The following is a 22210-nucleotide window of genomic DNA, read 5'->3' as shown; positions in this document are numbered from 1 at the left end:
GACTCCGGGGAAGCGCCCAGGACTTCAGGATTCGACTTTCCAGCATCTTACTGGATCCTGGGGAAGCTTTGGTTAGCTCCGGAGCTCCAGGCTTAGGCAAAGGGGGAGTGGTAGGCGCATTCTCGCCACGCCCTCTGCCCCCACCCTGAGCCGGCGCATCGCTCCCCGAGCTCTGGTGCCCACTAATTGGTCTCCTTAGGCGGTGGCGCTCGAGCGCTCCGGCTGTGTACAGCCCAGCAGTGTCATTGGCTTGGCGCCCGTGCACCGCTCTGCGCATCTCCCGCAGTGGTCTCCGTTCTGCTCACACGCCCTGGGCATGCTCCGGGCTCTTGCTCTCGGCCTCAGCAGCGGCGAGGGACACCACCAGCCCGCGGAGACATGAGGCGTAACCCGTGGGCCGCCCTGGCCTTGGGGCAGCTGTTCCCCTGCCTGGGTAAGTGGCCACCTCGAGGCAAATGGGGTGCTCGCTGGGGGCTGGGTCTCGGATCCTCATCCAGAGTGGGACCCTGACTGGGAGCCTGGGCACTACGCCAGCACTTCCCTAGATATCTGTACCCTGGGGACCCCGCAGTTGGAGCCCGAATGGCACCACTCTCTGCTTCTTCAGACACCGGTTGGCTGCTCCCAGAGCTGCACGGAGCTGAGGGTAGTTTGCAGGCAGGGGCACGGTCTCTAGCAGCACCTGCTTTCCGGGCTTGCGCTTCCCTCGGGTGGAACGACCCGTTTCGTGCGGTCTAAGCGCCTGGGTGATCTGTGTCCCTAATAAACCTGAGCCGACGGGGAAGCGTGGCTCTTGTTTGTGTCACCGAATGCGCGCTCTGGTTAGGGAGACCGACTTTCTTGTCTACCCGGCACTCAGCAGGTGAGAAGTTGTCCCCGGTTGTATGAGTGTCCTTCTTTAGTAAAAGGCGAAAGATTTATTCGCTCTGAAGTGTCCTTCTGTTTTCGTTCTCTCCCTAGCCCTGGCCAACTTTGCTCCCCACTTCTTTGACAACGGGGTCGGCAGCACCAATGGGAATATGGCACTGTTCAGCCTCCCAGAGGACACACCTGTAGGTGAGGAGCCTGGGCACCAGCGACCCCCAGGGAGAGAAAGGTTTGGGTTCCTCAGAGCCCGTGGAGACACCAAGCAGCAGGCCACACGTGCTCCCAGGGGCGCCCTATTTGTACATAGGATTCCCACGGGAGGCAAAGACAGAAAAGAAGGTCCCTGCTGCCATGGCAACCTCAGCAGGCCCAGACCTGGAGCCCAGGGTGCAGAGGGGCTGGAAACCAGTGCACCTGATCTTGCAGCACTGCCAGCCCGGCAGGAAGGCATTGCTGGCCCTGCTTTGCCATGAGCAGGTGCATTTGCATCCCTGAACCTTGGGACTTCAAAAAGCCTCAAGAACATCCAGCTGGCTGAAATAGGCAGGGAGAGAAGAGAGGCTCAAGTCAGTCTCGGCCTCTCTCTCCTGTGGGAGTGGGGAGCTGGGGTTGGGGAAGAGGGAGATGCAAAATCTACTGGGTGTAGAAATCCCCAGAGGGGTCCATCAGGGCTGCGCCAATGGCCACCTCTACCTCCTTTCTGGTTGCTCCTGTACCCAGGGATCCCTCCTACCCTTTACCCAGTTCTGGCTCCGGACAGAGGAGTCACCACCAGGTGGAGGAACAACACACAGCTAGACAGCACAACGCAGTCAGTCATTTGCACGGGTTACGGCCTGTGGCTGACAGCACCCACCCCCACCCCCCCCCGACAGCTTTGAAGACTGGCACTTAAAAAGTGGGCAGCAGTGGCACAGGGGGCAGCAGCGAGAGCCCCATCCAGGACCCTCCCTTTGGCATTGAACTGCGTACTCAGTGCCTAGATAGCTGACTCCTTGGGCTGAAGCAGCTGCCACTTGGAGGAGAAGCTGGGTCTCGAGTTCCAGGTCTTCCCCCTGTCTCTCCTCTCAGGCTCTCATGTGTACACCCTGAATGGAACTGATCCTGAGGGCGAGCCGGTCTCCTATCACATCAGCTTTGACCCCAGCGCAAGGAGTGTCTTTTCTGTGGACCCCACACTTGGGAACATCACCCTGGTGGAGGAACTGGACAGAGAGGTATGGGAGATGCTGGGAGCAACGCATAGCCATGCATGCTCACCTGTGAGGGCTGGAAGGTCGCTGGCAGAGCTGGACACCCTCCCTACGGAGGAGGGGGCAACAATGTGGACTGCCCTGGCACACTCACCCCCAAGACCTCGGGCTGCTTCTCAGAGGTTTTGCTCCAGCAGGCTGAGCAGTCGGGGCTCCTTTAGTGAGCTCCTGCCAGCCCTGCTAATCTTTTAAGCAGGTTGAATTAAAACTAAATCCACATGCACTCTGAGATGTCCTGGAGAAACCTCCCAAAGGGGGTTTTGCATGCCAGTCCATGGACAGGTCCTGGAAGCCCCCAGGAAACTCAGAGCAGGTCAGGGTTGAAAAGGGTCATTGAAAGCATGAATACAAGTTTGCTCAAACTCCTTCCGTCTGCACCCTCCTGAACCTGCAGGCAACAGGGCACAGACTCTGCCTTCCCTGGGAGACCCCCACAGCAGTCTGGTTGGCCATAGCTGTTCATGTAACTGTACCCCAGCTGGCCCTGGCTCTGGTCTTGTGGTGCCACCACAGACCAGGGTAGAGTAAGTAAGGGAGTTAGGAGTCAACCATTGGGACAGGGCAGTGGAGACTATGAGCACTGCCTCCCTGGTACTCAGGGATCTGATGACATTAGGTCCTGGTGAGCACTTGAACTTGAGCCACTATAGTCATGCGCCCTGCAGTAACCTGGATTGTGGAAGGTCTTAGAGAACGCTTTTAAAAAAATGTATTTATTTTTGTTGGAAAGTCAGATTTACAGAGCAAGAAGGAGAGAGAAAGAAAGATCTTTCCACTGGTACTTTCCCCAAGTGGCCTCAACAGTCGGAGCTGAGCTGATCCAAATCCGGGAGTCAGGAGCCTCTTCTGAATCTCCCACATGGATGCCGAGTCCCAAAGCTTTGGGCATCCTCGGCTGCTTTCCCAGGCCACAAGCAGGGAGCTGGATGGGAAGTAGAGTAACCAGGACACCAACCAACACCCGAATGGGATCCTGGTGATTACAAGACAAAAACTTTAGCCACTGAGCCATTGTGGCGGGCCCTCAGAGAACTTTTGCCCCCTAGATAAGGTCTCAGGCACTTTGGAAGGCAGGTTCCAGCTGTGCCAGGCCCACCAAGGTCACCATCCTGCCCTGCTCCTGAGCTGTCCTGATGTGCCCAGGTGGGCTTCCCCAGCCTCGGGGGTCCCCATGGTGTCCCCAGACACTCACCCAGTCCCTGTGCTCCACAGAGGGAAGATGAGATTGAAGCCATCATCAGCATTTCTGACGGCCTGAATCTGGTGAGCTGACACCCACAGCAGCCCTTGGAAGCCTGCCAGGGTGAAGCTGGCAGCCTCTCCTCCCATCACCACCAACCTCTCCCCCAGCCTTCCCCCATCTCCCAACTCCCTGGGGCCTCCCTGACAAAGGCAGGGGCCCAGCAAGGCCTGTCCAGAGCGGCTACAGGGGAGAGCTGCAGGAAGGCCAGAGGTAGTGGGGGAAGGAGGGTCAGGGGACAGAGGCCAAGCAACTTGTCATGTATTGAAGGGATGTTCTGCAGATTTTCAGTCCCGCACTCTGCCTCTGCATCTTCCTCCTCCCTGCTGGGTCTTGGCCCCTTGCCCAGACTATGAAAGCTGAACACCTGCACATGCAGGAGTCTTGCCTGTCCTCCTGTGTACCCGCAGCCCTCATCCGTGGATTCCGGGAGAGCTACAACAGACTCTGTGTGCTCTCTGGCCACCTCCATTCTCCCCCCCACTCTGCCCCCAACCTCACATTGCACTGTGAAGCATTGGTCTAGCTACTCCCCAGGTTCACAAAGTGCCCGGACCAAGCCTTCACCACCCTCAGGATGAAATCCAAGCTTCCAGCTGACATCCGCAGCCTCCCCGTCGGTCACCATCTGCCTCATGCAGCTTTTCTCCCACTTCCACCCCACCGTGCATCCAGCCATAAACTTTCTCCAGTCTTTACAACTCACCAGGCGTCTCACTTTGTGCAAATGTTGTCCCTTCTGCCTGGCCCACCTCCCACAGGGGCTTGTACTTCCTTCTCTGAGCAGTGGCCTTGCTGTGATCTGCATGGCCCAGGCAGGGTGCTTCTCAGAGCCTCCGGATGCAGCACACCCAAGCCTTGGGGGTGCATCACCCAGGATGGCCGTGCTACCCCTGGTTGGGAGGCAGCAGGTGCAGAGCAGGTGTAATGTCACACGAATGATATCATCAGGCTCATTCATGTGTTGACCCTTGGCAGATCACTGCAAAATAACCCACCTTCAGGCTGCCTTCCACCACGAGCACGGTGCTTGGCACCACATGGTTACCTAAGAATATATGTTACCTGAACACATGAAAACAAGAGAAGAGAGAAGGAAGGAGGTCTCAATGCCCCAGGTCCTAAGCCCTCTGGCCTTTTTCAGGTGGCAGAAAAAGTCACGATCCTGGTGACAGATGCTAACGATGAGGCACCCCAGTTCATCCAGGAGCCCTATGTCGTCTTGGTTCCCGAGGTGAGTAAGGGGCTGATGAGCAGGGCAGGACTTCCCCTCCACCTATAGCCTGCTCTTTGGGGCTGTGCAGGCATCCCTCTACTGCTCCCTATGCCGCATGCCTGCCCCACATGCATTGTTGTTACAGGTTATTTGTATGACCCACTTATAGGTTTCTGCTATAATCATAGCTCACATGTACGATAGGGAAGTGAGGGTCTAAGAGTGTCTTGAATCATCCTCATCTTCAGAACTGGCTCTGTGTCAATGAATTTCCTGTGATGATACGATGGTTGTTCGTTTGCCATCGTTGCGATCATATTAAGTATATGCATTCTGAGTCCTTTCACTTAATATGTAACATAGGAGTTTTGCTCATGAATGGTGGAGTTGGGATAGCTACTGTTTTAACAGTGTCTAACGACATTGGCTGTTTTGAGAAACACTGGCTCTGGAGCACAGGAATATTTTTTCAGTGATCATTTGCTTAGATTCAATCCGGGGTGTGGTGCAGTCAGCAGGAGGCAGCATGAAGGCCTGTGCTTGCTGAGGGCTGTGCTAGAACTTCATTAAACCTTGCGCTGCAAAAAGGGGGAGAGTCTGTCTTCCCTGTGTTTCAGACGTGTGCCAAGTGGGAGAAACATGCTAAGGCTTCCTCCATGTCATGGGTACAGGATTCTGTTGATCCTGACATACCAGGTGTGCATGTGTGTGTGTGACTCCTGGTGACTGACACATGCGTGTGGATGAGCCACAAGTCATGTGTACATGCTGTGTGACTCCTGGTGACTGACACACCCATGTGGATGAACCGTGGGTCGTGTGTACATGTGTGTGATTCCTGAAGATCCTGAAACCTGTCCTCATTTGCGCTGTTTCCTATCTAAACTGTTTCCTACCTGGGGCCTTGGTTTTCTTTTCTGGTCCCTCAGTGGAGCCCCTGGGCCACCTTCTTGCTGTCCCTGTCCCCTCATTCCACAGCCCCTCCCCCGCTGTTGAGCCCTTCACCCTCCTGACCCTTTTGCCCCGTGGGTCCTTGGGCCTCGGACTCCCTGAGCTCTCACTAAGCACCCTGTGACCCCCTCAGGACATACCTCCTGGGAGCAGCATATTTACCGTCTATGCAGTGGACAAGGACACAGGCTCTGGAGGGAGTGTCACCTACTTCCTGCAGGTAAGGCAGCACACACAGGATATGGCCAGGGACCTTGACTGGAGGGAACTCTGAGCAGCCTCCCCACTCCCACCCCATCACCGATGTCCTTGGGCCAATACCTGAGTCCTCTCCTCCACAGAGGGCGGCAGGGTGGGCCCAGCAGGTGCGGATTGGAAAGGGACACATCTTTCTTGCCCCAGCTTGACCCAGCCTGGCTTCCTCCGAGGGTGCCCAGGTTCCAGGTCACCAGAGTCTGCTCCCCCAGGCACTCCCCAGGCTCACAGGGGGCGAGGTACACAGTGGGTACACAGGGGTATACAGAGGGGGGGTGTGTGAGGAAACCTGTCTGGATCCACAGTGGCCAAGAACAGGTGATGGGAGGATCACTTCTCAGAGACAGCACCCCACCCCAGACAAAGGCACCTGCTACCCCTTCTGGTCTCCCCACAGCCTCCTCCTCACACACACACACACACACACACACACACACACACACCTCTGCTGCTTTTCCCCTTCTCTTCACCTGTACCCACAGAGAAGTGCAGCTCGGTGGATAAGACCACAGGCCCAGGGAGACCCCTGGCTTAGTACCCTGTGTGACCTTCAATACCTTCCCTGCCTTGTCTCTCTCCGTTTGCCTGAATGTGAGACAAGAAAGAGAAAAGCATATGGGTTGCGGTGAGGCTTAAAGCCCTGGAGAGCTCACCTGGCACCTGCTGCCTGCTGCCTCCCACCTGGAGGCAGGTCCCGTGAGGTCCGGCCAGCCCCTTTCAGGCAGTGGCAAGCTTCTGCTGCTCTCCCCACCCCGGCCAGGTGCTGCCTGGGGCTGGCCCACAGCCATTTGCTTGATGAGGGTTGGAGGTCCCCCTGCCTGCCTCCCTCAGGATGGCTCTCATTTATTCCCCCATTTGTTTATTTGAACACAGAGTAGCAGAATGAAAGGGAGAGACAGAGACGACTTATATGTGTTGGTCTACTTCCCAAGTGGCCACACAGGCTGAGCTGGCCGAGACCCAAATCAGGAGCCGGGCACTCCATTGGAGTGGCAGGGGTCCAAGCACTCGGGACATCCTCCACTGCCTTTCCAGGTGCCCTAGCAGGGAGCTGGATCAGCCAGAGCTGGAACCAGTGGGAAGCTGGTGGTACGGCAAAGAGCAGCTTAACTGACTCCACCACAACACTGGCCTCTTTCAAGGTGGCCTTTGAGCCACACTCCCTGTGGGAGAGAGCACACTCTACAGGCGTTTCTGACCACTGCCACCTGCAGCCAGAGTTCAGCCCGGTCCCCTCAGCCCCACCACCCCATCACCAACAACAACCAACCAAGAGAAAAAAAGCCAAGGCTGTGGGGGAAGGGAACATTCAGGTTGTCCTGAGGGTCTAGCAGACCCTGAAGTTTGACCTTGGGAGGAGGGGATGGGGGAGCAGGTGGGCACTCTCAGGGTTGGCCTGGGCTCTTGCCCAAGACCCAGCTGCACCCCATCCTTACAGAACCTGCACCCTGGCAAGTTTGCTGTGGACCGTCACAGCGGTGTGCTGCGCCTGCAGGCTGGAGCCACCCTGGACTACGAGAAGTCCCGGGCCCATTTCATCACCGTGGTTGCCAAGGTAACAGAGGGACAAATAGGGGTGCTTCAGGTCTTTCCTGAACCCTTGTTGGGGAGGCAATCTTGGGGTGCGAGCAGAGCAGGTGGGAGCGGGATGGGCAAGGGAAGGGGTGGGGAGGTGGAGAGCTGAAAACAGAGGGGGAGGGGGATGGAGTGGAAGGGGTCGCTGCATGGAGCCATCAGCCAGAGAGAGCTGACATTCAGGGACTGTAGAAGACACAGCCTCCTCTGACCTCGAGGCTAAAGGACCAGAGTCATCTAGGCGGTTCCAGGTGCCTGTCTCATGGGGACTTGTGTGTCCCACACATCCCTTTGAGTACGGCCACATGGGCGCGTGTTATCTCTTAGGCCTGACCTGTTCAGCCCACCTCCGCCCTCTCTGGGCTTGAGTTTCCTCATTTGCTCACCCCTGAAGTTTAACAAAGTTCCCCAACTTTTCCAAGTGCCTAGCACTTGAGCTCAGCAGGGGCTCAGCAGGTTCTACTGTCCTGGAGTGCAGATGACACCAGCCAGCCGGCCACAGCCCCACCTGCTGGCAACACTGAAGCCTGGCTTGATGTACACATTGTACATGCCAAGACAGGGTCCCAAGTCATACTCTTTTTTGGAGGGGGCAGGGTTTAAATTTTATTTATGTGAAAGGCAGTGTCAGAGAGAGAATCTTTCATCCACTGGTTCACTCCCCAAATGGCCACAACAGCCAGGGCTGAGCCAGGTTGAAGCTAGGAGCTTTCCAGGTCTCCCACACAGGTGCAGGGGTCCAAGGGTTTAGACCATCCTCCACTGCTTTCCCAGGCCATAAACAGGGAGCTGGATGGGAAGTAGAGCAACTGGGACTAGAACCTGCACGTATTTGGAATGCCGGCACTACAGACAGCTGCTTTACCCACTATGCCACAACACCAACCCCTCTTAATCTTGTTGGCCCCGCAGCCCCCAGCACAGGCTGAGCATATTGTGGGGGATGCAGGGAAGATTTGAGCCTGGTTTCCTGGTGGGAGGGGCACTTTGACCCTGACTCTGGCCTCTGCCTGTTGTGCTGCCCTGGAAAGTCCACCTATCCTACCGGCACGGTGGGCACTCACTGGTTGTATCATTCACTTAACTCTCCCACAACCCATCTGTGGAGTGCAGAATGAGTCCAGATGGCACAGGGGCAAACAGAAAACCAGAGAGTACAGCTGTTCTCGCAGCCGCGAGGTGTGGGAAACAGGTCTTCATGCCGCTTCTGTGGCCCCCAAATTCTTCCCCAGGATGGCGGGGGCAGGCTTCGTGATGCCGACGTGGTATTCTCAGCCACTGCCACTGTCACTGTCACCGTGGAGGACGTGCAGGACATGCCCCCCGTCTTCGTGGGCACACCCTACTACGGCTACGTGTACGAGGACACCCTTCCGGTGGGTGGCTACACCCCTCCGCCGGCAGCCCCTGCACGTGCCTCCAGCCCTACCGGGGTGATTGCCCTGGGCACACTGGCAAGGCATGCCAAGCTTTCCCCACTGGGTCGCACTCCACACGTGCACACACACAAGCTGGTTCTAGATTTTCCCAGGCCCTGGCTGTAAGGAGGTCATTTAACCTTGAGAATGGCAAGGTAGATCAAGCCCACGCTCGTGTGTTGCGGAGCAGGGGGTATCTTCTAGGTGCCCAGCCTGTGCCAGGCATGTCTTCATTCCAATCTATATGAGCGCAGCTGCAGCCCTTGTGAGAGAAGGCAGTAGGCGGCAGGAGGCTGACACATGTGGCCCGGGCAGGGCTCCTCTGGCAGCTGGCCTGGAGGGTGCCTCCCCAGGACCAGGCAGTCAGCCTGGAGCACCGAGACCTTCCTCATACATCCCACAGGGTGCAGCTTGAGGGCTGGCCTTTGCATCACTCCTCACTCAACCAAACCTCCATCCCTCCTGTCCCAGCTCCTGAGCTCATCTCCCAGTTCCTCAACAAGTCCCCACAAGTCACAGACCTGGCCTCGCCTGGCCTGGGTGGGAGGCCCCGCCTCTCCTCCAAGGCCGCTCGGCTTCATTTAGGGGGCAGGAGGAGGGCTTCCAGCACTGCACGCCAGACCCTCGCTACCGGTCCACGCAGAGGTCTGGCTCTTTTCCTGGGGTACAGGGTAGAGAGGGAGCACAAGCTCCTCCCTGCTGTGAGGGTGTCGGCTTTGGGCTTAGGGAGCCCCAGAATGATCCTTGAGCTGCAGGCAGCTGCTCCTGCCCCTGCTCTCTCCCCGCCCCCCAGGGCTCGGAGGTACTAACGGTGGTGGCCATGGATGGTGACCGAGGTAACCCCAACCGCATCCTCTACAACCTCGTGAATGGTGAGTCTGGGCAGCTTGGGGGCTGCAGCTCTGACTCTTGGCAGGACCACGGCAAGGTTCTATCCCGCTCAAGACTAGCAGCTCCAGAGCCATGGGGAGGGTGATGTGGCCCTCCCCATCAGAAGGTGGCCCTTCTTGGGCACAGAAGCCACACAGGTGGCCCTGTTTCAGCTTCCCTCAGCCTGGACAACCACTCAATGGCAATACTTCTTATACACATGAAAATGATGGGTGGTTTTTTTTCTCTCTCTTATTCTTTTTATATCTTTTGGCCCAGAGGAAACAGCTGAGTTAAGTGAATGAAATTGCAGTAAGGGGGTGACATTACTCAGAGACACTAAATGGACAGCCTGCCTTGCTAACCTACCTGGCTCTAGCTGGGCAGTGACAGAGCCTGCTTGGAGGGGCAGGGTCCTGGGTGGGCTCTGCAGGCCTGGGGAGGCCAGGTCCTCACCCCTGGTGCCCACGCCCAGATGCATGCACATCCTACATATGCTTCACCTCAGGACTCACCTGGCACACCTGCCCCGCAGCAGCTCCACTGTGGGTGAATGAACGTGCTGCCATCACGCAGGGGTACACGGAGCCTGGGTGCCTCCTCTACTTCCACTCCTGCAGCCCTGTGCCCAGTTACAGAGCCACTCACCCTCTCTGCTTTCCATTCGCACTCCCCAGCCTCCTTCTTTCTCCCACTGCATTTGCTTACACACTTGCACACGTGTAGTACTAGCATGCAAGCTGGGAGCCATGCAGAAGCCCGACTCCCCTGCGCGCCCCCTTGTGGCCCTTTGCAGAATCGCAGGTCACATGTCTATTCCAGGGAGTGATGGAGCCTTTGAAATCAATGAGACGTCGGGAACCATCTTCGTCACGCAGAGCCCTGCCCAGCTACAGAGGGAAATGTATGAGCTGCATGTGCAGGTAATGTCCCTCTAAACTGGTCTTCTGCTCTGGCCCTGGAAGGCGACAGAGGTGATGAGACCCAGGCCCTCCTCCCCCTGGGGTTCCCTGAGAAGTGAGCCAAGGCGCTGCTCCCTGGAGCTCCTACTCCGTGAGGCTGCAGACAGACACACAGCCCCTAATAAATTCGCAAGCAGAGACTTGGAAATGCAGGAGCAGGTAGGACTGAAGCAGCAATGACCTCCACCGAGTGTGGGTTCCAACTCCAAGGGTAGAGGATGGTAGGGAGGAGTGATGAACAGGGGCCTAGTGAAGCCTTCCAAGTGGGGAAGCACCCCGGGGCAGCATGGAGGTGGGAGTAGGCAGGGCATTCAGGAAACAAGTGAGACCAGAACCAAAAGCTCACAGGCATGTGGCAAAGGAGAAAAGTTGGAACCCTAGGCTGGGCCAGAGGAGCCGACACAGGCCCTGAATGTGAGGCAGATTTTCCTAGAGCAGGGTGTGTGCCCTGTGCAGTCACCCAGGAGCAAAGGCTCCATGCTGAACACTTCACTGCTCGCTTCCTTGCACTTGGTCATGGTTGTCATGATTCCCTGCACCTGCAAATCGTGGAGCCAGCCCCGCCCAGAAGCCATGCAGAGTGTAGATCAATTGTGAGCAGGCCTACAAGCAGCTATGGGAAAGCTTGGTCTGCTGTCTTCCTAGCTCACTGGGATTCTCGGATCTGGACAGCGTGGCTTGCAAAGCTTTCCAAGACTCACTCCTAGAAATGGAAACTCCACATGTGCAGGGTCTACCCAGCAGTGTGCATTTTACCATGGCAACCAGGCCCAGCCTGGCATCCGAAAACTCTCCCCTCAACTTTTGTGTAGAGGGAGCTGTGTGGGAGGGAGGCAGGAAGACGGGTGACAGTGATGGTGAAGAAGGGTCTGTGGAGATACTGGGAGGTGGGATGACAGAAAGGGACAAACTGCAAAATAGGATGGAGGCAGATTGCACATAATATGGCCACTGGTTGTTTGAGGGCAGGGCAAGGATGGATGACTGAGTGATGGCTGAAGGCCCAGGTATTGTGTCATCAGAAGCAAGAGAGCGGCGGCATGTTAAGTTATAAAGGGAGTGATAAACTTAGATGCTGAAAAGACATTCATAGTGAGGCATCTAAACGTGGGTACCCAGAGGCACTTTTGGAGATAGAGGAGCCAGTGGCCAAATTCAAAGCCACGGAAGAAGGGGAGGATACAAGCAAGGAGGATAGGAGGGAAAGAACAGAGGAGGATCAGGGGAGGCATCAGAGAGGCCCAGGAGAGGCTGTGGGGGAGCAGAGTCACAAGAACTGAGAGGACGGGGCCCTTGTGCAGCAGAAAGGGTGGCTTCGTGCTTTGGCATGGAGGTCAGTGCGAGGTGCCCAGCTAGAGGCAATGAGAAGTGAGTGAGCAAACAGAAGTACAGCCAGCCGGTGTTGGCTTCTGAGAAGACACAAAGTAAGGACAGCAGCCAGTGTGTGTAGGAATCGGCTCTTGGGAGGCTCGTTTGACGAGAGCAGCCTTCTAGAACCAGGGGAAAGGAGACCCAGAGAGGTTCCTGTGGTTCCTGTGAGGTGCCAGCACTGGCATCTCCAAATTGACTCAACTGCCTTGCTCACAAGCTTGTTGGTGCAATGCAGTTCTTCCTGGGATCTTAGACAAAAAGAGCCTTTAGTCTTTGCTGGGTGTTGGCTAGAAGTCACCCCAAGTTCCTGGTCACATGGACGCCCTCCAGCACATCCACCTGCTTCCTCCCGGTCAGCAAGGGAGAGCATCTTCTAGCCAGACGAAAGTTACAAACTCCTGTGATCTGATCATGGTCTTTGCCAGACCACAGCTCCCTGAAGGAGATGAGATTCTGCAAAGGCAGGAATATCAGGAGGCTGGCACACTGGGACTAATGAGTGTCCACCCGCCATGCAGCCAGACCCTCTGTGTCCTCCCCAGGTGACTGAGATCAGTTCTGCAGGGAGCCCTGGGGACCAAGCCATGGCCCCCATCACCATCAGGGTCGTGGACCTGAACAACCACCCCCCGACGTTCTATGGAGAGAGCGGGCCCCAGAACAGGTTTGAGCTGACCATGTATGAGCACCCGCCACAGGGGGAGATCCTGCGAGGCCTCAAGATCACCGTCAATGACTCTGATCAGGTGCGTGGCCCTGCCCTCTAAACCACCTGGGTGTGCACGCACCCTCGCTGGGAGCCAGGGAGAGGAGAGGGAATATCTGTCTCCATGCCTTCACCACTCAAAAGGCAAATCAGCTGAGATAAAAGTAATACATCTACTTAAAAGGAAAAGCCAGGGCAGACTTTTGGTCCAGCCGTTGAGACCCTGGGCTGTTAAGACATGCACCTCCAAGGTCAGAGTACCTGAGTTCAGCTCCCATCTTCAGCTGCTGACTCCATCTCCCTGCCGATGCAGAGCCTAGAACCAATCAGTCAGCAGACCAGCTCCCTGACTTCTGCCGCCCATGTGGATTGAGGTTCCAGCTTCATGCATCGTGCCCGATCCTGGCTATGTGGACACCTGGGGAGTGAGCCAAGAGGGGGCGGTTTCTCTTCTCTCTCTCTTCCTTCCTTCCTTTTGCCTTTCAAATAAATACATTAAGAAATAAAATAATAAAAGTCAATCAAACAAGCATTTGGGAGCTCGGGACCAGACGTCATGTGTGTGTGGCCTGACTTAATCCCCCACAATCTGTTAAATCCTCCTAAGCCTCAAGCAGCTACTGTGCGGGGGAGAAAAAGTGTGACTGCCCAGCTGCCAGGGCTTGAGGCATACCGAGGCTCCTCGTTTAACATCAATTCTGTCATTTCTATTTTTTTAAAGATTTATCTGTATTTATTTGAAAGACAGAGAGGAAGAGGGAGAGAGATGCTTTACCTACTGGTTCACTCCCCAGATGGCTGCAATGCCTGGGCCTGGGCAAAACCAGAAGCCTGGAACCCCATCCTGGTCTCCCACCAAGCATGTGTGCCATGTGCCGCTGCTTTCCCAGGCACATTAACAGGTGGAGCAGCCAGGATTGCAGCCAGTCCATATGGAATGCTGGCCTTGTTGCAGCTTAGCTCTCTGTACCGCAGAGAGTGTGTCTTTCACTTTCCACAGCCTCAGAAATCCAAGTATCATCCCAAAATATTAAGTGAAAAGCTCTAGAAATAAACCATTCATAAGCTTTGAACATTTTTATTAGCACACATTGTTATAGTTGTTCTGTTTTATGATTAACTTTTGCTACTCATTTCTACCATGCCTAAACTGAACTTTAGCACAGCTATGGACGTAGCTTTGTAGAATTGACTCTTCTCTGAAGAGCCGGGCATCTGTGGAAGTCTTGGAACATACTCCCATGAAGAGAAAGGTCGTTCTAGATAATATTTCTATTCTCACCTGTCTACCCTGTTTCCTTTGTTCGAACTCTACCAACCAGGGAGCCAATGCCAAGTTCAACTTGCGGCTGGTAGGACCAGGGGGTATCTTCCGGGTGGTGCCGCAGACCGTCCTGAACGAAGCCCAGGTCACCATCATCGTGGAGAACTCTGCCGCCATTGACTTTGAGAAGTACAACGTGCTGGCCTTCAAGGTAGGTGGCCCTGACCAGGATCCTCCCGGACTCACACCAACACCCATTCACTGACAGACCTTCTCACCCCCTGGCCTTCCTGCTAGCATGCGGAGCAGGTGGCAGGTCAGCAGGGAGGAGCAGTGGTTCTCAGACCTGCTGTGCACCATTCTGATTTTTGAAGCTATTTACTTAAAAGGCAGAGAGGCAAAGAGATAGAGGCAGCTCCCACTTGCTGGTTACCGCCCAAATGCCAGGAGTCGGGGCAGGGCTAGGCAGAAGCTAAGAATCTGCAATTCAATCAGGGTTCCCCACGAGGATGACAGAGACCTGAAGTCCTGGAGCCATCGCCGGCTGCCTTCCTGGGTGTGCAGGAGCAGGCAGCTGGATACAGGTGCAAAGCCAGTGCGTGAACCGAGACACTGTAATGGGAGTCATGGCCATTCCTCGTGGGTCTTGTCTATCCTGAGCACTTGGTCGCTTAGCTCCGGCTTCTAAACTATAACTAGACCCAGGAACATGAGGGAGTGGAGTGAGATTATCAAAGGAAAATGATCTGTATGGTTTGTCTTGCTTATAGAAACTGTTTGATGATTAAGACAGAGGTTTTTTTTCCCCTGCCATTGACACCTGACATCTAATCTTGTAGCAACCTTAGCAGAAGGGGCAAATACTCATTTGATATAGTTTGCAATACTATACAATTATCAATGTACATAAATAATATATATTGCACAAAGGACCTCTAGAAAGTTTGTAGAAAATTGAAGTAAAAGTTATCACATTTCCCATGAACTGTTGGAAATCTTTTCAAATAATAGTACGCAATTTATATGTAAATAGAAATAAGAAATAAATATTTCACTGATATTACCTAGACAAGCACAGACACACTTATATCTAGCATCATGCTTAAAAATGGATAGGAAAATCCCAGGCCCTAGGAATTGTGCCATAACATTCAAAAGTTTTTTTAAAAAGAATTAATACAACATGCGATGCCAGGACCAGCGGAAGGTGCCTGCTACCAACACTGTTATGGAACATAGTTCCTGAAATAATGCTATTGGTGCGATGAAAAAGAAAGCAAAGAGGTACAAGGATCAGGAAGGAGGATTGAGGGACTGCCCTGTGGCACAGTGGGTTAAGGCACCGTTTGCGATGCCAGCACCTCTTATGAGTGTCAACTTGAGTCCCAGTTGACTCTCTTCCAATCCAGCCTCCTGCTGAGACACCTAGGAGGACAGCGGGTGAGGACCCAGCTGGAAGACCAGGATGGGTTCCTAGCTTGGACCTGGCCAGCCCTGGATGTTACTGCACTAGAGAAATGAACCAGCAGATGGAAATTGTCTCCTGCTCTGCTTTTCAAGTTGAAGAAAATATTTTTTTTAGAACCATGTGTATTTTTTTTCCTATAATATACGTTTTCTGGTGTAAATGATGAAAACTGTCATTGCAAACCCACTGGGAACAATGTGGGGGCCAAGAGGTGACCCTGGCAGATGGTGGAGGAGGGGCAGGCAGGTGCTGGAGCCGCTGTGGGAAGACAGAGGGGGCAGGTCTGGATCAGGCAACCACCCGCCCTGACCGGACCTTGCGTTCTTGCCATGCACAGCTCCTGGCCGTGGAAGTGAACACCCCTGAGAAGTTCAGCTCCACAGCAGACGTTGTAATCCAGCTCCAAGACACCAATGACAATGACCCCACCTTCACCTCTCACTACTACATTGCCAGGATCCCTGAGAACACCCCGGGGGGCACCCACGTGGTGGCTGTCACAGTGAGTTGGGGGAGCCTTGGAAGGACTGGGCCCGGTTTCAGCTGCACAGCCTGCATCAGCCATGTCCTTGCACAAGCTCTATGCTCTCTCTTTGCCTCAGTTTCCTCACCTGAACAGTGGGGATAACAAGCCTCACGGGTTTGCAGTTATGATAAGCACAGGACACAAGGCCCAGTCTCTCTCCCCGCCTCACACATCAAGGGGCAATAGAGACATTCCAGTTCTCAGGCTTTCTGGTTCCTCTAAAACGTAAGGCCTCGGAGGAAAGCTTGGGCTCCACTACAACCTTCAGGTCAGCACATCCCCAGTGTTGGACAAACCCTAGATTCCCCTTGCTGGACCACTGAAAGCAGCCCCCCAGACACAGGGACTGCAGGGTGCTCCGGGCAGGTGCCACAAGGAGTTTCTCTCTTCCAGGCTATGGATCCAGATACGGGACCCTGGGGTGAAGTCAAATATTCCATCTCTGGGAGCGAAGCCGACCTGTACGTAAAACCCCAAACAGAACCTTGTGGGATGTGGGACGCTGCAGGAAGAGAGGTTCTTTGCCGAAGTCAGGAAGCACCCGGAAAGGATGGGAGGCTGGGTGAAAGAGGCGAACAATCTTTATGCCCAGAATGCAAGACAGGGATGAGGGAAGGCTGTGCAAGGAAGCAGCGGTGAGCCTGGGGCAGAGGCGCTGGAGAGGACACGGTCATGGCGTGGAGCTAGGACGCTCGGCCTCAGGAGCCCGCGAGAAACAGGAGAGCAGGGCTGCTCTGGGGAGGAGGCAAGGGCTGTGGTTTGAGTTGTTGAGCTTAGTGGTGATTGGTGGATGATCTGGTGGCTAGATCTGCCTCCCTTTCTCATCAGACTAAGAGTCTGCATAGGAGGGACATCTTGGAGAACCTGCATGATGCCTCCCTGCTGCTCCCCAGAGGCAGCTTGTCACAGCAGACGTGTGTGTGTGTGTGTGTGTGTGTGTGTGTATGTTTGCACGTGAGTGTGTGCCAGTTGAGTATACGCGTGCACACAGGTGCATGCTTATCTAAATGTGTGTGTTCCCCACACCACACCTCTGCTCTCCTATGCCTGGCAGGTTCCTGATCCACTCAGCCACTGGGCTCATCTACACCCAGCCCTGGGCCAGCCTGGACGCTGAGGTCACATCCAGGTACAACTTCTTTGTGAAGGCAGAGGACATGGAGGGAAGGTCCGGTCTGGCCGAGGTGTGTGTCACAGTGTTGGATGTCAATGACCACTACCCCCAGTTTGGAAAGAGCATCCAGGAGAAGACGATGGTGCTGGGGGTCCCAGTGAGGATTGAGGTGGGTTTTAGAGGCAGCCGGCATCCCCTGAAGCTCTGGTTGCAGCTACTACAGACAATGGGGCATGGAAATTTAACTTAAAATAAAGTGGACTGTAGTCTTAGCATGGACAAGGGACTTGGAGGTTCTTTATTCCCATTGCCACCTCAGCCTAAAAGTAGCTGTGAGAAAGACGGCATCAGAAATTTACAAAGGCACACCCTGAGGTTTATACAGGCTCTGTGCATGCTTGGCTTGTCATAGTTCATGCAGCTCTCCCTCCTGCTCCAATGCAATGCTTGGTCCACCGCAGCTAACTCTCTTCCTAGTTTGGAGAGAAGTCTAAACCCTGACACCTCACAGTCTTGACCTTGAATCCCAGCTTCTACCTCTGTGTCCTTGGCCGAGTCACTCGGCACCAAAGCTCTCATTTTTGCATCTATACTGTGGCTTGTTTTTTTTTCTTTAACATTTATTTTATTTTTATTTGAAAGACAGAGTTACAGAGCGAGCAGAGTCTTTCACCTGCTGGTTCATGCCCCACGGGGCTGCAATGGCCAGAGTGGAGCTTCTGGTTCTCCCGCACGGGTGCAGGACTTGGGTTATCAGCAGATCACTGGATTGGAAGTGGAGCAGCCAGGACAAAAATGAGCATCCAGATGGGATGCTGCCACTGCAGGCAGATTCTTAGCCTGCTGTGCCATGGCACTGCCTCCTAGACTTTGGATTTTCTAATCCACATGCAGCGGACAGAGAGGGCCCAGAATAGACCCTGACCCGTACTAGCACATACATTCCTTTGCTTTTTCCATTCAACCCACTCCACATGAGATTTGGACCATTCACTATCCCACCCCCCCAGTAATCCCCCCACATGACCTGGTTTACACAGGTGTTGCCCCAGAGCCCAATGCTGTCTGTCGCTCCCTGTGCACAGGCCACAGACCAGGATGCTGAGGAACCCAACAACCTAGTGGATTATTCCATCACCCACGCTGAACCAGCCAACGTGTTTGACATTGATGCGCACACCGGGGAGATCCGGCTCAAGAACTCCATCAGCTCCCTGGAAGTCCTGCACAATATCACCCCCAGTGGGGAGGACTGCACATGGTCCCTCCAGGTGCAGGCCAAGGACCGTGGCTCACCGTCCTTCAGCACCACGGCCTTACTCAAGATTGACATCACAGACGCTGAGGTGGGTGCCAAGCCCTGGACAAGGCAAGCGGGCAGAGGGCTCCCGTAGCACAGACAGGGAAAGGCAGCTGTCTCCAGGCTTGCTCCAGAAGATGCTGCCCGCTCCCAAGGTGGCCCGTGCCTGCAAGACACATGTTGGAATCAGGCTGATGGCTTTGCATCAGTGCCTAGTAGTGATGTGACTTTGGTTGGGCTTCCTGTCCACCCCATTGCTCCCTCCAATGCCTCCCTCACCCCAGCCCTCTGCTCTTAAGGCTCTTATTACCTTTCTCATGCACCAGGAGTAATGATGCCTCCTTTCCAGATGGGCACCTCTCCAGGCACAGTCTGAGGGAGAGTGTCTGACTTACATTTAGGCTGGGGTTTATAAAGCAACAGAGTCTAATCCTTCCTGCTATTTCTCCTCTCTGTCTCTATCTTCTGGACAGAACAGGTAAAATTCCTCCCAAGGTCTGGCTGGCTGGCACTGGGGCAAAGGAAAATCCCCTAGGGTACCTTGCTTGCAGGAAGGCTACAAAGCCTTATTGGCCACTGTTATCCAGCCGGGTAGTCCATTTGGTGCTGGGAAGGGAGGGGGCTTTCTTTCTTTTTTTTTTTTAAGATTTATTTATTTTATTATAAAGTCAGATATACAGAGAGGAGGAGAGACAGAGAGGAAGATCTTCCATCCGATGATTCACTCCCAAAGTGAGCCGCAACGGCCGGTGCGCGCCGATCCGAAGCCGGGAACTTGGAACCTCTTCCGGGTTTCCCATGTGGGTGCAGGGTCCCAATGCATTGGGCAGTCCTCGACTGCTTTTCCAGGCCACAGGCAGGGAGCTGGATGGGAAGTGGAGCTGCAAGGACTTTAGCCGCTAGGCCATGCCACCGGGCCCAGGGAGGGGGCTTTCTTTGGAGGCAAGGTAAAGGCTGGGACCACCTATAATGTTATCAGCATCAGGGTAGCTCTTTGCACTGCAAAATCCTGAGCTGTTTCCAAGGCTGCCCCATGCCTTCTGCAGCAGTTTCGTTTTCTTTATGCACCCATCACATACATAGATTTATCTTGAACTTCCTGCCTAACAATCTCAGGAAGTCATCCCTTAAAGGATGCCTGGTACCTTTGGGCAGGCGTCTCATCCCCCAGAATCAAAGGCAGGTAATATTCTGTACCAGAAGGTCAGAGCCTGGGAAGGCAGGAGTTTTGATTCCAACAGAGGCTGTTGGCCTCTTGTTCTCTAGGAGTATATTGTTCTGGATGGGTGATTTGGGCCACACTCTCCCTGTGTGTGGTTCTTTCTGGAGAGAAGCCACTGGTGCTCACCACATGCTCATAGGGTACCTGCTTCCAGCAGGCTTTAAAAACCATCTGGCTGCAGGCAGCTGGTCTCGCCCCCCACCCCTCTGAGCAAAGTCTTCAGAGACCAGCCAGAAGCAACTGAAGGCATGACAGGGCTTCTTCTCTTGCAGACACTGTCCCGAGACCCCATGACTGCCTTCCTGATTCAGACCAAGGACAACCCCATGAAGGCTGTGGGTGTGCTGGCTGGCATCATGGCCACTGTGGTGGCCATCACCATCATCATCTCCACTGCCACCTTCTGGCGTAACAAGAAATCCAACAAGGTCTTGCCCGTGCGACGGGTGATCCGCAAGCGCCCTAGCCCTGCGCCCCGTGCCGTCCGCATTGAGTGGCTCAAGTCTAGGAAGGCCAAGGCTGCCACCAAGTTCATGCTCAAGGAGGATCCTCCCAACGAGAACTACAATAACCACAACCCAGTGAGCCCACTGCCCCCCACGGCTCCAGCTTTGCCTCCACCTGCCAGCTCTCCACCCAACACAGCCACAGCCCACTGGACAGTGCCCACCATCTCGGGGTCCCTCTCTTCCCCGGAGCCCCAAGAGTTGTCAGAACCCAAAGCCTCAGGGACCCCTGTCCGGTCAAACCTGGTTTCTGAGCTCAAGCAGAAGTTTGAGAAGAAAAGCAGAGACAACAAGGCTTACTTCTAGACTCTGTGACTCTATTAGCCAACTCTGCCCATTCTATTACCCCCAGCATACCCCACAGCCTGCTCCACAAAGTCACCTCTGGTTTGTACAATGATGTGACCCCATCTCTCTCTCTTTTTCTCTCTCTCTCTTTCTTTCTCTCTCTCTTTCACACACACACATACACACACGGCCCCAGACAGTCCTGGGCAAGGGATTTCTTGGGCAGTGGGATCTACTTGATAGACTGATATTCTAACTCCTGGACACAGCTACGATTCTCCCAATTCCTTAGAACCTAGGGGTTAACAGAGAGCCTCTTGTACTCACTTACCAAAGCCAGACCTCACAGTACCTTGTATTCTGCTGGGTTCTAAGTATCCAGGGACCCTTGGGACAAGACCGACTAGTCAACAACCTAGATTTTGAAACACGCAGCTAAGAGCAGGTGCGGGAAGAAATGTGTGTCTAGCCCTGGAGGTGAGTGAGCCCCTGAGCTGCAGAAAAGCAAATGCTGGCAAGGGGAGGAAGAGGGAGCCAGCACTGTGTCTGAAGTCTTGGGCTTTAGGCTATGTGGGAAGAGATTGTGGGCTTCCATTGTGACTAGGAGCGCAGAAACCTAGCATGGGTCTTGCAGGTACTCAAAGTTGAAAAGAACCTTGGTTCAGAAAGATCCCAGCCAGAACCACAGGGGTAGCCCCAGAAACATCCACACAAACATCAAGGTCCCCACTGTGAGGAGGCTCCCAGTGCAACGTAAAGAGGTAGTGCAGGGTGGTTGATGGGTGTCAGGACTGAGAGCCGGTGAGGCCTCCCTTGTTATCTGGCTCTTCTGCACCCATCAGCCTCAGGGAAGCCACAGAAACTCCCTGTCATCTTATCTCCATCTGTAAAACTAAGTAAGCCCCACCTGCCCACTGAGTGCAAGTGGACAGTGGTGGCAAGAACCAGAGCCAGGTACAAGGCTTGTGTTTTTTCACAGAGCAGCTTCCTTCAGGAAAACAGAAGCCTCGTTGCTGCTCTCCCGAGCACCCCAGGAGGCACTGTGTAGGATTTGGAGAGCTGTCACTTATCTGTCCTCAGCCATCAGAGCTGGATACTGGCTTGCCTGGGATCACACATCTCCCTCTCTGTTCTCCCCTGCCACTGCCAGAGAGGACTGGAGCTGGGCAGCAACACCCAGTCCGCATTCATGTTTCACTGAGTTCCCAGGATGGGAGTGATTGGCCTGAGGCTGTACAGTAGGTGGGTCGCAGGGATGGAGCCCAAGTGGTCCCGGATCCCGGGTGTTGCTCAAGCCAGGGCACACCTCCTGAGTCTCCCTGAGGACTGACATCACACTAAGCCCCCATGGAGAACAGAATGGTCCTGCCCCACTTCCGGGACCCTGCTGTTGGGAGAGCACACTTGCACGTGAGTTTTTGCTGGATTCTGCGTATGTGTGTTGAGTTGTTATTCATTGTGCCAGTATACAGCTCCTCACCGGATGACTGTGGTCTTCAGTCCAGACAGTATTGGCTGAGAGGTGCCAGACAGGCAGCAGTGGATTGTGGAAGTCTTCCACCAGGAACACAATCGCATGCGGTCCACCTCTTAGAAATGGCAAATAAAATCTGTTCCCCAAAGGCCAAGCCATGTGCCCGCTCCCCACGTGTGTTTGTTTTCTGACTTTCTGCTCGGCCTTCCTGAAGCATTGCCAAGCTCAGCCCACCATCAGGCTCCTCTGGTGGCTGGAGCCATCCCCTGACTGCCAGATTTGAATCTCCGAAAGGCTGCTAAGTTGTGTCTGAATTGCCACCTATAGGCTGCCAGTGTGGCCGGTTTATCTATCAAAGCACAGC

The 22210-nt window shown here is 54.6% G+C and overlaps 1 protein-coding gene across 1 annotated transcript; it reads left to right on the top strand.

Annotated features, from left to right (window-relative positions):
* Positions 1 to 222: 222 nt before the first annotated feature.
* On the top strand, positions 223 to 20457 carry CDHR1 (cadherin related family member 1). The gene is made up of 17 exons (XM_004583350.3): positions 223 to 433; positions 961 to 1056; positions 1939 to 2084; positions 3333 to 3383; positions 4505 to 4594; positions 5661 to 5747; positions 7221 to 7337; positions 8590 to 8733; positions 9569 to 9647; positions 10468 to 10568; positions 12521 to 12724; positions 14007 to 14159; positions 15754 to 15918; positions 16336 to 16403; positions 16997 to 17225; positions 18142 to 18402; positions 19851 to 20457. Exons 1-17 carry the CDS (start codon positions 379 to 381, stop codon positions 20388 to 20390), a joined length of 2586 nt encoding a protein of 861 aa, XP_004583407.2. The 5' UTR covers positions 223 to 378; the 3' UTR covers positions 20391 to 20457.
* Positions 20458 to 22210: the final 1753 nt, after the last annotated feature.

Source organism: Ochotona princeps, chromosome 13 (genome assembly GCF_030435755.1).
Source record: "Ochotona princeps isolate mOchPri1 chromosome 13, mOchPri1.hap1, whole genome shotgun sequence".
NCBI classification, from domain to species: domain Eukaryota; kingdom Metazoa; phylum Chordata; class Mammalia; order Lagomorpha; family Ochotonidae; genus Ochotona; species Ochotona princeps.
The sequence above is the reverse complement of the archived record's forward strand: the minus strand, read 5'-3'. Positions and strand labels throughout refer to the sequence as shown.

Excerpts from the sequence above, each read along its gene's own strand:
- CDHR1 (XM_004583350.3), top strand. The coding sequence starts at position 379 with ATGAGGCGTAACCCGTGGGCCGCCCTGGCCTTGGGGCAGCTGTTCCCC. Across the intron at positions 5,748-7,220 it reads GTGTCACCTACTTCCTGCAG|AACCTGCACCCTGGCAAGTT; the intron begins GTAAGGCAGCAC and ends CCATCCTTACAG. Across the intron at positions 16,404-16,996 it reads TCTGGGAGCGAAGCCGACCT|GTTCCTGATCCACTCAGCCA; the intron begins GTACGTAAAACC and ends TATGCCTGGCAG.